The sequence below is a fragment of the Neolamprologus brichardi genome, chromosome 19 (assembly GCF_056152115.1).
Source record: "Neolamprologus brichardi isolate AB-2024 chromosome 19, ASM5615211v1, whole genome shotgun sequence".
NCBI classification, from domain to species: domain Eukaryota; kingdom Metazoa; phylum Chordata; class Actinopteri; order Cichliformes; family Cichlidae; genus Neolamprologus; species Neolamprologus brichardi.
Window position 1 is genome coordinate 7,284,283 of NC_142122.1, and position 17,434 is coordinate 7,301,716.

Here is a 17,434-nt window from a genome sequence, read left to right on the forward strand (position 1 = left end):
ACAAAATAAAGCCTCATGCAAGCGTGTGCGTCTGAGGGAAATATATGTTCAGCGTTGGTGACATCAAAGTCTGTTGTGCTAAAGTGTGTGCCTAGTTGCTGCTTCTGTGTGTGTTTGCGTGGGCACATAAGAGAGCAGCTGCGTGGGTTTGCGCAGGGCTTTGGCCACCTGGCGCTTTGAGGTGGATGCTGGGCTGCTCGCGAGTAAAAGTGGAAATAATGTCTCCGTCTCTTTTTCAACTCACTCATACTGTACTGCAAATATGCCCATGTGAGCCAAGGCCATGTCACAGATAAGAGACACCGGGCTCTTTGCGACTCCTCTCTTTTCTCGCTCTCTCTCTCAACTCAATTGCACCTCAGCTTCCATGAATTTGGGATCCAAGATAAGTGCGAGATTTGCGCCTCCATTTTGCGTTATAGAAAGCAGCTTGTCATCTGTCAGCAGAAACATTTTAAATAGATTTCTTTTGGTTATTACTGATATAAGGATTATGTAAAAGTGATGCCTAACAACAAACTGAAAATCTCTTTTCAGACACCTCATGTTACAGTAGAACCACATGTTGACAGTCCCAACCCTGGTGATGAATTCACAGGGCACAAGCCCAGGAAAAATGTTCTGTTTCTTCTCTTCTCATGCCGTGCCTTTAGGCTTGGGATCTGTGGACTCTTTAAGCCCACCACTAGCTTTCCACACGAGTGAAATTTGGGTAAATTTGAAACAGGAGTTCATGAGTTCTGTGCCCATGGTAAAAAAGGATCCATGGTGTGGAAGCTGCCTGGACAAGCCAGAGAAGGTGATCTTGAATGGGGGGGTCAGTCACTTTAAATCAGCTAGCTTTTTGTTCATACCTCACATGCTTCAAAGCAGTAAAAAGGTAAAAATTTGCACTGTTCAAAATTTTATGGTTCAGTATAAAAAAATGTATTCATGAAATTTACTTTGAACTTGTGTTTTAACCATAGATTCTACTTACACGATGGAAATAACTTGTGGCTCTGAAAAGTCCAGCCACAGCTCATTTGGGCTGAATGTTCCTTTCACAGTGGTCAGTGTGAATTCACAGCATTTACGGAAGACCAGTGCGTTTGGAAAAAAAAATAAGCTTCTAGGTCTGAAAAGCAGCGCGGATGTGCCTTAAACCTGCATTTATTCTAATGGCCAGTAGGGGGCGATTCCTGTGGTTACAAAAAAATCCCAATTGTTTGAAAGTCTTTGAAAGAATGGTCCTAATTCCCACCTGAATTATTATCTGAGTAAACATTATAGAGATGATTTTGTGGTCTTAATTAATAATTTCATGTCTTATAGAATACAACATGTTGTTAATTTTGTAAATCTTGATCCAGTGTAGACGAAAAAAAGATAAAACAGGGATGAACATGGCTACTTTGTGATTTACAAGCATGCATTATTCCTTGGTTTCTCAGTCAGATCCAAGACACATGTGGTGGCAAAAATCCACGACGGCAGTGACGAAAATGCTCAATGGGTGACAACAACGGGCGGCAATATCCAACATCTTTTGTATACAGTATATGGTTTTAATTTAAATTGTGTTCATTTTTAACCCAATGAAATAACCCTTTTAATGTGCCTCTTCTCTTACCCAAAAGGTGTTCCTCAAAAATGTCATTTTCTTTGCAAAACTGTACAAACCATCTTGAAAGCCTCCATATTTAAACTTACTTCTTTACATTCTAACACGTTAAATTCTTATCCCTCCTACTCTTTTTAACAACTCACTCCTTCTCCTGTCACATTTTGTCTCAGTGCTCCCCAGAAGCTCACATGCACACTGAGCGCATGACTGCAATTAGGCACAGCAACACAAAACCTTTTGCTAATTATGGTATGTAAAACTTGATTATCCTGTTAATTGGAGTGAGTGTCACAACATATGCGGAGAACTTGAGCGGCATTAACAGCCTGCTTTTAGTCACAACATGAAGTGAAGCGCTAACCTTGCACTGTATGCCGTGTAAACAGGATAAATGGAGAAAGTATCACTGAATCATGCAGGATTACTCATGCTGTTGTCTTATTCAGGCTATTGTCAGTAATCATATTATTATTTGTAGCCAGAACAGCTAGAAAGCGCAAAGTCTTCTCCTTGGCCTCATTTAGTATACATGCAATACACAATTTGAAGCACGGGAGCTTCCCCATATGCAGCTTGAGTGACATTTCTAATATACTGATGCATAAAGGAATTGGCCTCACTGATGCACTGAGCTCTAAACGTCACAGGAACCAGTGTCTGTGTCTCAGGTTGCTTTGTTTTGCTCTCCAGGTGTTAGTGAAACCACACAAACACACACGCACAAACGCTCACAGCTGCTGGGACAGATGTGGTAACACTGGGATGTGTGCACACTGAGTCACGTCTGGCAGAAAACTGTGTGCGTGTGTGCGTGTGTGTCATGACTGCGGGGTTTTTATGCTGGCAGGTTCAAAGTCTGGTCGCACATGTGGCGGCTGAAAGAGCAGCTGGAGCCGCTTCAGACAGTTTGAGAATACAGTGGGAAAGGTGGACGGGAAAACAAAAGCAGAGAGAAAATAGTTAGACAGAGATCACTCACACACCCTGACATGCATGCACGCACACGCACACACACAGAAACACACACACAAAAAGAAATGAGTCACCAGCAAGTGTGTGAAAGGGCTTTAAGAGGCTCTAATTGCATCTGGTGAGAAATAAAATAGCAGCTTCTTGCTCAGATAAGGAAGAGGGGGAGGAAGACGGGTGAAAACGGAAGAAGAAAGCACGAGTGGAACTACACTACTCCCACCATTTCCTCCCTTCTTAGAAATAAATTTATTGCCATTAACTTCTCAATATTAAATGTTAGGTGGCAATAAATTACAAATACACACATTTTCCCCTTAAATAAAAGGAAAATCTTCTTTTGAGGTTATCTTAACAAGTGTTTCTAAGAGCTGGCATCTACTGTATGTGTGGCTCCACTTGATGGTGACATTTGCGTAATTTGAGCGGCGCTTCACCCCCGCTGCCAAACCCATTAACACCCAGTCTCTCCAGAGAACTCCATTTACGCAATGCTCCGGCACGGCGACGTCGAGGTGGCATCTATGCCAAGCATCTTCACTCGCCTTGCCTCTCTTCTGGCGCCACATGCTGAGCCTAATCCCGTGGTACGGTCCATGCACCGAGGAAGGGGGGCTCAGGGAGAGAGGGTGGCGCTCGGCGAGGCCATCTGGGTATCCCATCTGCAACACGGCGATGGCTGCGACTCGTTCGTTCTGGCAGCCTGCAGCGAGCGATTATGGACGACAGGCCCTGATGACAGGAGCGAGAGGCTCCCCAGACGTCTCGAATGACGCGGACCGCTGCTAATAATAGGATGCTGTTAAAGATGATTAGCTCGGTAACCTGGTTATGAAAGAAAGGTGGAGGGAGGAAGGGAGAGAGGGAGGGCGGTGGCCTAAAATAGGGCTTTTGTCGATGCCGGACAGCACGAAACCTGCTCTACAAATGTGTGTGCGCATGCGATGGTGAATGTAGATTGGGGGAAGCAGCAGCGACTTTGGTGAAAAGACTGCTTTTGTCAAGTTCTCATGCTCAACTTGCTAAAGTGATAAAAGTCAGTGGGAAGCCTCTTTCTAAGGAGAGATTGTGGGATACAAACAGCAAAGTCACATGACAGATTTGGAAGGATTTGAGCTGTCTCTACTGTGTTTTTCTAGCCTACAAAGACGACATTGTGCAACAGATTATCAAGCCAAAGCGATGATCTAAAGGTACATAAAGGATTGATTAAACCACATTTAAAACGAGATTATGCAACTGTGCTGTGAGGTAATTACTTGAGTTCCCTTAAAGAAAGGGAAACCTTTGAAACTATTACTGCTCAACCACATGTGAAGGCAAAAAAGTTTCTGTTTTGAAAGAAAGCCCTTGAGAATAAGACAAAAAGTCATCATAGACAGAGCTGAATACTAGTGGAAAAGATTCAAATGGTTTTGCTTGCAATACTTTCCTCCCCAGTTCTGATATCATAACTGTGTAGGAGAAGGGGATTTCAGATAGTATCTAACTATTCACAACAAGCCAAAGCACAGACAGAAAGGGAGAGGAATGGGAAGAAATAACAGACACGTCTTCCGGTGAGTCACGATGTGAGGTCCATTTTTGTTTTTCCATGTTTTTGTCATACAATATAGCGTTATCACCCAGTCATAAAATCAGAATAAATGCTAAGTAGAGTCAGTGACATCTATCGCTGTGGAACAAGCAAGTTAAATCTTATATTTCCATCCATCCATTCCTGCATTCATATATCTCCACCTTCTCTGCGTCACGGGTGGGGGGTTAAGAATCTATCCCAGCGGTCATAAAAGTGGAAAATTCAGACAATTTTCATATTCAGCAGTTTTTAGTCTTTAACAGCTATTACATTTTTGGGGCACTCTTTGGGAATCAGTCGATGTAATTTTAAAGTCAAGCTCAATAATTGTCATGTCTTTGTGGTCATAATGCTCTAAATCCTTTCAGTTGTTGAAAAGTCTGGATGCAACTGGACTCTTGCTACGGAGCCCTGCTGCTGGATAATGTTTTGGCATTTTCCTGCTGAAAGACACGGTGGCTCAGTGGTTAACACTGTTGAAAGCTCTGCAGGGCTGTAACTAGAAAGCTCTCAGTTACAACTAATTTTTATACACAACAACAGAAAGTGAAGATATATGTTATCGCTGCCTCTGCTTGCTACTTCTGAGACTCAAATGCGTGTGGGGCCCATTTCTGTAATATCTTAGCTTCCTTTTGTAACCAGGAAAATTTTCCTCTGGGTTGCGGTCTGTTTAAAATCACAGCAGCTGGAACAGATTCTAATAATAAACAATGAGAGTAACTAATTATTACTACCTGACTAAATTTTCTCCCCTTTTTTTTCTCTCCAATCTTTTTTTTTCAGTGAATGCATGAAAGGAGGCTTGTGTGAAACCTCAGCTTAGCCAAGTATGACCAGAGGCTCAACATGGTCATGAATGAGGATTAGGACAGAAGCGGTTATATAGTCATATTTTTGGCAAAATTATGAAGGTTTGGAACATAGCGAGCACACAGATGGCCTCCGTGAAGTGGATTGTATTGCACAAGTAGTTTGAGAAGATTCCACAGACATTTTGGTATTTCTTTGGACTACCAGGATCTATTCTAACAACATGAGTCCACAATAACCACACCCTCTGTTTTTTGTTTTGGGGAGAGGTTTTATGACTATTGTGTTACTAAACTAGGTTTACTCTTTGTTCTGTATAATAGTTTGGATACATCATACTGAGTAAACATGTACTGCGGATTTCCAAATCTTTGAAATCTCAGCATGCAAAAGGTGCTCGTAAATGATTTATTTTCTGACTTCAGAAACATGTGAGGAGGATATACTGACTCACCTTTGTTGTCGCGAGCCATGCACATCGCCTGCAGGGACGTCTGAGGACTGATCTCCAGCTGGCATACCAGGACTTTTGTGTGGCTGATGGCTGGGAGAGCTTCCTGTAGCTCCTCTGCACCCAGCAGCATGTTGGCACCGGCCACAATTACAATGGCATTCTCACCTGTCCGTGAACAAACATAGAGACATGTGAGACTCCACTGGAATTTTCAAAATCATCAATATGCCATGACATGAGAAGAATGAAATGTAAATTTCAGTTTTTAAACTTTGGCCTACAAAGACAGGAAATATTTCTGTTTTCTAAGCAGCAATGATTTTCCACCGCAGGAACTTCTCCCTGAGACTAGGATGCTTTGGAGTGTATTTCAAGACAAATATATAAATATAGATACTGCACTGGTTGCTGCTATCAATTGGAAGTAAGCATCTACCGCATTGCTCAGGTGTATCTGGGCTTCCTAATGCATGTATTCCTTTGGAGGCACTGTTCTCTACATAGTTAAAAATGATAATAATTTACAGATTTTTTTCACTACTTTTCCACCACCTGAAATAAGATCCAGTTACATTTAAAATGCAAGTTTTATCTAAATACTTATTTTAACAGTTCAAACTGAACTTTGAAGCAAAGTGTGAGACCATTAGCAAACAGGAGAAATAGGTTTCTGATATATTTGAGTAGACTTCCATATGAAGACCCTATTTTTTCTTTCAAGCAGCAGTTTCCAAAGCTGATAGTTAACACTAAGTTACCAAAAACTTCAGTTGCTTTAATGGCCACTTGAGGCTGTCTATAAAAGTGTGTCAAGCCCCAAACTTTACCATGATAAATGCCAAACTTTACAACATTAAAAATCATGCTTTGGTTTTGGTAAGTGAAATTAAATAATTTTATTATGTACAAAATAGTTGGTATGTATGTGTTTGTTACACCTGCACAGTTTATGGATGAAAAATGCTAACCAATAATTTAGGAGGCCACTGTCTCATCCACAGATAGTCATTCCTGGCTCAAAAACCAACGTGGCAAAGGCTAAAAGACTAATGTTGAGGTTTAAAACCAGTGGAAGAATTCGCAGCGGTTATGTCCATGATTTTATCACACTTTTTTTTTAATTGAATCTGCAATTCACTCAGTCAAATTATGCTGATTGGTGAGCGACAGCTGGACACCACATACCAGACAGTTACAGCAGTTAGCTGGTTTGATTTTACTTAACAGCTCACACCCTTTTTAGAGCGACTTTCAGTTTCTTCCTTCTGGACAGGCTTAGTGTAGAACAACACAGTGTAAAAATAACTTTGTTTCAGCAGACATCATTCAGAGGAACAAATCTTAGCTTGTACATCTTGTATGATTTCATTTTTTGGCAGAGTGTTGTATTTTATTTCTGTCTGTGTTTTGAAAATTGTGCATGTAAGGACAGATGACTCAACTCTGCAAACCAAATCTATCTACCGAAACACACAAAGTAACATGAATCTCAGTAGTATCAGTTCTATATTAAAATGTTCACAAATTAATATTATAATTCTGTCTATGTAATATAGCTCAATGTCTTGTCAGTGAAAGTGTAAGGATATTCAAAGAAAGTATTACCTAGTGTAACATGTAACTGTAAAATACTGTAAAACAACTTCTTACTTGTGAAATTTTATTCCCCGTTTCTTTCTTGTAGTGTTCCCTTCATTGGAATATCCAAAAGCAGAACAGAGTTTGTCATTTAATATAAGAATGACGCAAAACCCATACTCAGTTCCCTGAACAAGACGGCAGCAATAGAGATGTGCAATGTATGGGACTTCTATGGTAGGAACTAAAATAAGTTAAAGGGAAATTGTTTGTCTTTGCGCAGGAAATGGACATTTGTAAAAGTCCATGAACTTTAGGAACCCCACTGAGGCATTTTAGACAGTCCATGCGAGTCATTTGGTTAATCCATATTCAATTTTAAAACAGCAAGACTGTAAAAAAGCCGGGGTGGTAGAGAAAGACTGAACATGAATAAATGAGAGGACTAGCGTTAACTACAACAAAGGAATTGGAAAAATAATCTTATTTTCTCACTTTTCGCAGTGGACTTATTAAGTCCCTAAAAGCGTGAGTCTTTTAGGCTGTGTGTAAATGGAAACAAACAACAGTATGAAGTTAACATAATTTCCTTAGGGATTCTGAACCTGTTATTTCCTTGAAAAAAAAAATCTACGAGTAAAAAACATGTAACAAGCAAAAACTTTGGTGCAAAAGCACATTTGATGTGATGGTCAAGAGGTAAAATAGTTTTAAATTATAATCTTTAATAAATAATTAATTGTATTATAGTTTTGTATTATATGTATGTTTTTATTTTTCTTTTGATTAACAATATTTTTTAATATTTTTAATATAAAAAAAAATCAAATTTCTAAATATTTAAAAAAAAAAATACACATTCGGACAGCGTGAAGTTAGGGTTTGGGAGATCACCAATGATGACTTAAATCTCACAGGATGAAACACAAACTAAAGAATTTCATGTGATAATATTAAAGTATGCTATAATCTCTAAAAATTATGTTGAAGCTTATTTTTTTTAAATGATTGAATTAAGTGATCAAAGATATCATGATGATATTCATCCATCCACCTATTTTCTACCACTTGTCTGTGTAATGGGGACAGCGGTCTAAGCAGAGATGCCTAAGGCAGACACGTCGGCATCAGCCGAAAAACATAATCTCTATTATTATTATTATTATTATTATTATTATTATTATTATTATTATTATTATTCAAAATGATCTATTATTAAAATACTATTTTATTTTATATTTTTATATAAAATATTTCATTTTTATTTTATGTAGATAACACTCCATTTACATTAAAACTAAAGCCATTTCCTTGATATTGTTATTTAATTTCGCATCATTTCTAATTACACTATAATTTGAGGGTTTTTTTTTGTTTTGTTTTGTTACCTGTTACAAACATGATCTGAATCTCTGATATTTGGTTGTTTTTTAAAAAATATATTTTTATTACTCATCACTTCCTTGAATAGCTAAACGCATGATATTGATTTTATAGACATTTTAAACACGAAAGTGCCACTTTCAGCCTCACCTACCACTTCGCCTCTCATAGATGTTTTTAATATCCTCACCGTTTTCAACAGAAATTGCTCCCCGTGTGGAAAGGCTCAAAGTTAAACACATAACTGTCCACAAATCTTATTGTGTGGACATCACAGATGCATATGTAGTGAAATTCAAGTCTAAAACTGACACCACAGTTTAAAATAACTTTTTTTTAGTTCAAGTTAATCCCCTTTTTGTGCCAGGGAAACAAAGAAATCTTCCCTATATAAAGTTTTTCATCTCTTCATTGCAAAATATTTGAACTCACAAAATATACATACTGGCCATGAACATTGGTAAAAGGCATCCTTTATCATTTGATATCAGCTGATAGATCTTTGCGTTCCTGGTGGATACTCGGGAGGGCTTGATGCTGTTGTTCGTCCAAGTGTTTTTATGACTATAAACAGGTGTTATAGCAGTAGTGACTCAGTGGGCTGAGCTGTCCTGTGTGTGTATTACAAAAAAAACAGTGCACTCACAGGCCCGCATGCACTCTAGGCTGTACATACAGGAGGCCATGCGAGCGAGGCTGTAGGTTAGCGGTAGAATTTACCTGCATCGTCGACAGTGATGGAGGCAGCTCCTGTGACTGCATCAGAGCTCTGCTTCACAAATTCTGCAACAGAGAATGAAAGTATTTGTTTGTTCCTGCAAAATGGAATATTCACCATACATACCTCTGGCAAGTAAAATGTTAAAATAGAAACCCTACTAACTGTCAGAACTCAGAGCAGAACTTCAGTAGCTTCAGTATTAACAAAGCCAAATGATTTAACAATAGGGAGAACTTGCCAGTGTAACCAAAAAACCTTGAAAAGAATTGGCAAAATGCAGACTGAAAAAGGTTTGCTCTGAATGTGAACTTCTTGCAATGCACCATGAAAATGGAAACCAATTTGGCAGGCAACGTGAAAAACCCTCTTTCTTACCTGTGTGGACGCCGTTGTCCTTGAAATTCTGGATGTAATTGTCTCCAAAGAAGTCTTTTCCAACCTAGAAAAGATTGAAGGCAAAACGATTACAACAAAGAGAGTGTCAAGCTGGGTCAGACTTGGTTAGCGGCAACTTTTGAAAAGTGGTATACTCAAATCTCTGTTGGGCTGGATTTTCGTGTGCCCTGCCAGCATACTGGCATGGTGCCGCCGCCGAAAATGTGCAAAAACGAACACACAAAAGTCAACAAATGCACACACGCGCAAACACACGACCAGCTGCGCCAAGCCTTGAAGACACGATAACCCCGCCTTCACGCCTCTTCATGCCCACCTCGCTTTCGTTTTCTTTCCCTCCTGCCCCTCTTCCCCTGATCCGCTCTGGGATGTCCACATCTGTAGCTACTTTGGGTTGTGGAAGGGGTCCCCACCTTGCCCCGAGGCGCTTACTTCGAACCCACGCTTTCCAAAAAACGTGCCAAAATGCGGGCACTTCTAACTGCCTGTGATGATGGGTTGGGATGGTATTGGCTGCTTGGCCCCATTCTCTTTGAAGAGCGGCCTTCCATCTTGGCTGTTTTTGACAAGCCCGGGTGTCTATTTTTGGGTTCTCCCCATGCCCGGAGAGCTCCTCCCGCACTGGGTTGTTATCGATCGGGCCTCTTTGTTCTGACAGAGGTGGGGCTTTGGTGCTTTAGTGCTCAGGTTGAAAGGCCATGCTGAGCTTACTGATTGGAGACTCAGGGTTGCACGATATGGGAATAAGCTTGTTTGAAGGCGCGCAAGCGTAGGTGGGCGTATGCATGTGGTACGGTATTGATCAAGAGAAAATGAAGGATGGAGAGTCGATGGAGTGAAATGACTGAAGTGTGAACGAAGCTAAAAGGTTTTGAAGAGTTGTTAAATAGTTGGTGGGCTTTGGTAGCTGATGGCTGATTATCTGCACTGAGTAAGACGTGGACCAGCCAAAGGGTGGACAAGAAAAAGTGTTTCTTTTTAAAAAGAGAGAACACATATTAATGCTAAAATCCAACAAAAACTCCAAACTTTGACTGGGGTGCCATACCTTGCAGACCATAGCAGTTTTGACTCCAAGTCTGGCAGCCTGTATGCACTGGTTGGCCCCCTTTCCTCCAAAACCGATGAAGAACTTGTGACCATGGATGGTTTCCCCTGCTTTGGGTAGCCTTGGCGCCTTGCTGAGAGAAAACACAGTGTGTAACTACAGTATTTACAAAGAGAAACCCCTCATGGGATTGGGAAAATAAAAAATGAAGGATTCCTCTACTTGAAGGAATGCTTTGGTTGGTTTTTTTCATCTCTTCATACTGCACATAACAGTTGGAAAACCTTCCATCAAAGTTAGAAAAACTGTTTTGTTTGGCACTGCGAGTGTCAAAATGTGAATAAAACCCTTCAGGGCTCAAATCCTTCCCTAGTTAAGCTATTTATTTATCACTGCAAAGTGTGCAAAACCACACAAACAAAAGTTTTTTTTGTAGAGTCTGCTGAGGATTATATCTTTTGAAGGTCTTTCACTGAGAGGTCAACTTAATGCAAACATTGCTGGAATGAATGGAAACTTGTTTCCTTCAGTGTTTTTTCCCTGTCTTGTTTTCAAAAAGAAACTTGCTTTATAGATTTAAAATGTACTTTTGTACCTAGACATTCAGCCAGATGTGCCAATACAAGTGTCTCCAAATTTGCAAATGATGCAACCATCGAATCCCACAGATGTCTCAACTTGACACTGGCTGTGCACGTAACGCCTGAGTCATGAGATTTGGTCAAGTCCAGCCCCTGCCCTCGAGGTTGATATGCCACAGGTGGGTGCCCTCAGGAGGAGCTGTCTGTGCCCTAATTCTTCCAATCACAGAGCCAGAATGGGTAATGAGTAACAGTGCATAGACAGCAGGCAGCTTTATGTTGTATGTCAGGACTCTGCGGTTTGGCTCTGGGCAGTGCTGGACTGAGGCCAAAGGGTTTGCGGGTGGCAAAATGTTGTCATAAACTTGTTTTCCTCCCTGTTGTTGCTCTTTTTTGTGCCTTTGTGCGCATTTGTGTGTGTATGTCAGCGTGTTTGTGGCAGGTGTGCTGTTACAGTAAGTTCACTCAATCCCAGGATTTCCAGTAACCGAGAAGCCGGTGGTAAACACTAGAGGTTGTTCTAAATGCTGCTGTTTTTGCACAACCATGTGAAAACAACTGACATACCCCAGGCTATAACAGGATGTAAGGTCAGTCAGGCTAAAACGTGGTAAGAAGGAAACAGAACAAAGGTTTAACACATAAAACACACACATTTACACACACACACACACATAAATCTTTTTTTAAAAAGTTTCCCACCTGTGTCACCACCATGCGACTCTTGAATAAGAACAGCACTGACACTCACATATTTTAATCACGTGTCAAAAACCCAGAAGAAGAAATCTGAAAAGTGATTTTTTTGTGCCTAAAGGCAAAAAAGGCAGAAAGAAGAAAATCACAAAGTCAGCATTATAATACAGAAGCTAGAAAGAAAAGGGAGGCAGTCATGTCATCTGCCATCAAGACAGTTTGTTTTGGTAGCACAGAGGCTCACCGCGAGGTTTCACAGCTCACAGTGGCAAAAGACAATCCCAGAAACAGTTTGACAGAAAACCACCTCTGAACCGCAATGTGCCATTCAGAGACTTTGTTTTCTTTGCACAGATTACCAAACCAAAACACACCTTAAGCCCAGGCAAGCTGTCTCCTGATGTCAGACAGCCAAGCTAACTTGTTGCTTGCAAAACCTTGCAATATCTATATACCTATATCCATATTTATATAATGTATCACAGATGATAAGGATAAGCAGAAGTGTACAGTTCTACTACTGTTTACATTCAGGGGTGCCATCATTCCTAACTTGATGCATTGTCAGTCTGCTCTGACTGTCCGAGTGGGAAACCTGAGTTCAGGGGGCGTTCCACAAAATAATTTCAACTGGGAACATGGAATTTCAGACTAATTCAGGAATGCACCATTAATTTCACACAGTTTTTTTCCCCTCCTGGCTCTGTACACTGTCACTGGGAACATTGCCCTTATAAGGTCATCTAAGGCACACAGATGCCCCACCCACCTCCTGTTCAAATGTTGCACATACCAGGGGCAGCCAATCAGAAGACATCTGGCTTAAAGGGAGAGTGACCTTCAAAGGGAGAGGATCTAAAAGGGCTTTTTTCAGACTGGATGAACTGAGGTGCTGTAGCAAGATGCATTAATAGAACAATAAGGATTATTTCAAAGTGTGAATCACTCAAAGCTACTCTAATTAGAACACAGGAATAAAAATAAGGAGCTGGAAGTGAGCAAAAATAAAAGTCCACTCTAAATTCTAGTGCCAAAGCAATGCAAGAGTCATCATAGGGTGCTTTAAAACATAATTGAAACTCAGTGATACTGTAGGAGCAGCACCTGGTGACAGTGGTGAGAGAGAAAACTTAACCTAACAGATGTAACCTATAAAAGAACTAGGCTCTGGAGCCAGTTGGAGTGAGGGGAAAGCATCAATAAAAAGTGTCCAAAGAGGCATTTGTGGAAGACCAGAGTAACATAAAAAATACAGAAATCCCCATAGTTTTATTTAGCCAGTTTCATGGAGATTTGATGCAAATATTTACAGAGACCGAGACGTCTAAATGACTGTGAGTCAGCCTCCTTTACAGTGTTTTGTTTTTGCTGTATTACCAGTTGGAATTTCTTAAACTTTGCCCCTGATAAATAACCACCTATAATTATTCTAAATTACCAAAAAACAGATATGTATGGTATGCATGGCAAAACTACAACACAAAACACAACACTTTAAAATAAATGTAATAACTCCATAGTGAAATAGCTGCATTGAAAGCGCATTTTGTGCAAGTCTTACAATAGAGTTACAACAATAATATTTAAAGGGATGGCACAAGATGGTAGAGGCAAATAAAAATGTCAGATTGTAGTAAATAAACAAACATACCAGACTTTTTCTGAATTTTGTTGACTAAAACTTAACATGTTTAAAGCCTGCTACAAAAGTAGTTTTGGTCTCTACAGTTCATTTCTTCCTTCATAAAAAGTCCATGATTGATGGTTTCTTTCAATAACTCGTGCATTTACATTTTATTAAGGTTTGCATTTTTAGGATTAGGACTTTTACTTATCGCTTCGGACTCTGTAAGGCTTCACCTCTGTTAACTAGAGTCACTGAACTGGTCCGCTATACCATGACTGTAGTGTTGGTGCATTTTGGATGCAGTTGCCTGACAAATAATATTACTTTCTAACTGTACTAACAGATGTCTAAGATTTCCAGTTTTGCTGGGCGAAATCTTTGGTTTTTATTAATCCGTTATATAGCACTAATTAACAGGTATCCATGTCTCTCTGTTGACCCTGTGTTGTTGTGTTGAGATGGTGATGGTTACAAAGCTAAAGTCAAAGCTTAAACAGATGGATGACTTAACAGTGGCAACAGGCATCTATAACATACAGTTATTTTTGCAATAATACTGAGTCATACTGTGGTGTAGCTAGTGAAATGGCTAACATTTCTTGTTGTGTTGAACGGTTTAAAGGATGTGTGGAAGAGCATTAATCCGCATCCTTCCTACAAAGGTCCCTTATCAATGCTCAAATTTCCTTTTTAATCAAAACATTCAGGAAACTGATGTTAGTGACAAAGTGCCAGTTTGGCTTTCCAAAAACTGTTTAAAAAATGAATAAATAAGTAATGAGCCTAACTATTGTGGATGACGGTCTTACTCCACATTTGGCCGACAGCCACCTGAAGCCGGATGAGTGACAGGTAAGATAAACAGATTTCCAAATTCCTAAATAAACCCACCCACGCCTGTTCAAGCCCAGAGAGACACTTAGCTATTGTTGTCTGCGGTGAGTGTACCAAACAAACAGGGCGGTTATGTGCTAAAGTGCAACCTTAGTGCATTTTCTCCCACGGAACCAAGAGGCCAAAAGCAGGTGTGCAGTGACGTGAAGTGTTTGCTTTCAGGCTGGCCCTCATTTCCCTCTCCCTCCATCTCCATTAAAGTCATTTCTCAGCTGCTGGTGAGCAACAGGGGGGAAGCAGACATGGACAAAAACAAGCTGATATGCTGTTTTTGTTTAGATTTTTCTGGGGGTTTTTCTGGGAAAAGTTAGAAATGTCTTTCCAGTTCCAAGCACAACTTCCAAAGTGAACTTGCAAAATAGGATGAGGGAGGTCATGCTTTCATTTTTATTAATTGAAACTTTATTAAACTACAGAACAGTGGATATTGGGTGGTTGTACTAAACTTAATAAAGATTTTAACTGAAGTGTAATGACCTTCAGCTCTTATTATGACTCAGACAAGTGGTTGTTTTTCCAAGTTCACGCATGGCTCAGAGGATACTATTATGTGCTCATCTTATATAATTCTCCTTGTCCACAAAGGCCCTTTTAGCTGACGTTCCAGTAAATCAGAACAAGGTGAGCAGATTTAACAAAGAACAGGCTGAGTAAGGACAGCATACCTTACATGGACATGGCGAAATGTTCCACTAACAAGAGGTGCAGTGTGTGAGTATACGTGGGTGTTTATATTTGTGTGGTCGCACCATTTGTTGGAGTCACATGTGTGATGCCATTTTTTACGTGGTGGTCTATATCAGGGGCTATAACGAGCCACTTATCAGGCTTGGCAAACCAACAATTTCAGAACACGGGAAATACAAATAATAAAATTATCATGTTAGTAATAACCTTTAGACATTCTAGCAAATCATCATAAAGTTTAGCAATACATATGTTTTTCCTCATCTCATATACTTAGCTTAAACCTTAAATGTACATCCTTTTATTCCTGTGTAGGCCTTACCCAGCTCTCATTTCGTTATATTTGGCTTCCAAGAAGCGACACTATTTTAAAGCAAGAACTCTCCAGGGTTTCTGAAGGTCTTTCAATTGTTATCCTTTGAATTTTGACATTTTAAATGGCATCTTTAAGCAATTTGTTACTAGCAGAATATCACAAAAAACATATATGTTGTTCCCATTCCTTTAGTTGTATCTACAGCTACTAAGAACTATAGCTGAACATTTGGCATTCCTCTGCCTGGTGTGCAATGTGTTCTTAAAAAGTTCAGGGAAGTGGAGAAGTGGAGGGCATAATAAGTAGCAGTACTAAAAAATATCTACAGCAGATGAACAGTATTGAAAAAATGTGCTCAAGGCCTGACACAGACCTGAGAGATTCCTATGGCACTGAAGCCTCATAAGAAATGGTTTCAGTGGAGAATGTCTATCAAGAACCCATCCTTAAGGAGGGGAAACAGGCAAAGCTGGCTGAGGTAGTACGGCTCTTTAATTTCTCCTATTATTTAAGCAAAATTAAAGACATGAAGGTTGGCTCGAGCCTTTTGCACAGAGTGATGAGTGATGTTAAAAGCTGAGTGCTTGCTAACCTCCAGCCCAGTGGAGCCTGTTCTTCAGCAAGTAACAAAAGCAGCAATAAGCACTCAGGTTTGTTGTAAAGAAGCATCCGTTTCTACCATTAAAAGCTAGAGCGATCAATTTGAAGCGTCTTTGGGCTTTCAACTTTGCTGTGTGTTACAGCTTTGTGTTAATGCTTAAACACTCCAAGAAAGATTGTATGCATGTCTTCATTAAGGTAGAGATTTGTGATTTTATTAACTGTTAACAATGCATCTGAGTAGGGTATCAGTGAGAAGTGTGACAAATGACTTTCTTCAGGGAGTCATTAAGTATTACTTACAAAAAACAGTAATGTAATATATATTATTTCTCAGTAACTCCAAGACTGCTAAGAAATGAAGTACATTCTTACTGTTTTCACAGAAATGTATTAAGTGTTGCAGGTCTGGTGTTTTCAAGGAGGAAGATATCACCAATGGTCTTCAGTTGCTGCTGCCCATCAAGAAATAAGGCAAAGGTTACAAAATGGTAAAATGGCCTGCATTTGTATAGCGCTTTTACTCAGTCCCTAAGGACCCCAAAGCGCTTTACACTACATTCAGTCATTCACCCATTCACACACACATTCACACACTGGCAATGGCAAGCTACATTGTAGCCACAGCTGCCCTGAGGCGCACTGACAGAGGCGAGGCTGCCGGACACTGGCGCCACCGGGCCCTCTGACCACCACCAGGCTATGCCAAACAATGTAACATCCATCGGTCTATGTGAAAAAGATTATTTACAGGAAGAAAACATTCAGGACAGCTGCTGATCTTCCCCAGAGTGGATGCTCAGAGTAACAAAAAATCTAAAGAGCTATATCTTAGAGTTTACAGGCCTCTGTTAGCATGTTAAATGTTAAAGTTTATGAGACTATGACAGTACATTTATAGAAAGACTGAACAATTATGGCTTGTTTGAAAGGGTTGCCAGTAGAAAACCTCCTCTCTGTAAAAGAACACGGCAAGGCAGCTTAAGTTTAAAAAGTTGCATCTAAACAAACCACAAAACCTCTGGAATAATGTCCTTTGGACATATGAGACCAAAATGGAGATGTTTGGCCATAAAGTCCAATGGCACATTTGCAAAAACAAATAGCACAGCTTATCAGCACAAACACCTCATACTATCTGTCAAGCACAGTGGTGGTGGGGTGATAATTTGGTGTTGTTTTGCAGCCACGGGACCTGGGCAGAAATTGAATCGACAGCAGCAAATCTATAACAGAACAGCTGGAAAAAGAGAATCAAGTTGTTGCCATGGCCCAATTAAAAGTGCAAACCTCAACCCAACTAAAGTGCTGTGATGGGACTTTATAGGAGCTGTGAATGGAAAAATACCCAGACATCTTTTTAACTAAAGTAGCATTGAGAGGTGTTGGCCAAACGTCCCCCAAAATGATGTGAGAACAATAATAAAGTCATACATAAAAAGATATGTTATTGTACTATATACAGTTTTTTAGGACATCTTCTTTA

General features: G+C 40.0%; 1 protein-coding gene across 1 annotated transcript in view; it reads right to left on the minus strand.

Annotated features, from left to right (window-relative positions):
- Window positions 1-17,434, minus strand: part of rbks (ribokinase) — a 61,458-nt gene that overhangs the window by 31,608 nt on the left and 12,416 nt on the right. Inside the window, exons 3-6 of the mRNA XM_006799388.3 lie at window positions 10,548-10,680; window positions 9,479-9,542; window positions 9,103-9,165; window positions 5,422-5,586 (exon numbers count right to left, since the gene is read on the minus strand). Of these exons, the coding sequence (XP_006799451.1) occupies window positions 5,422-5,586; window positions 9,103-9,165; window positions 9,479-9,542; window positions 10,548-10,680 (425 nt within the window). The remainder of the gene's footprint in view (window positions 1-5,421; window positions 5,587-9,102; window positions 9,166-9,478; window positions 9,543-10,547; window positions 10,681-17,434) is intronic.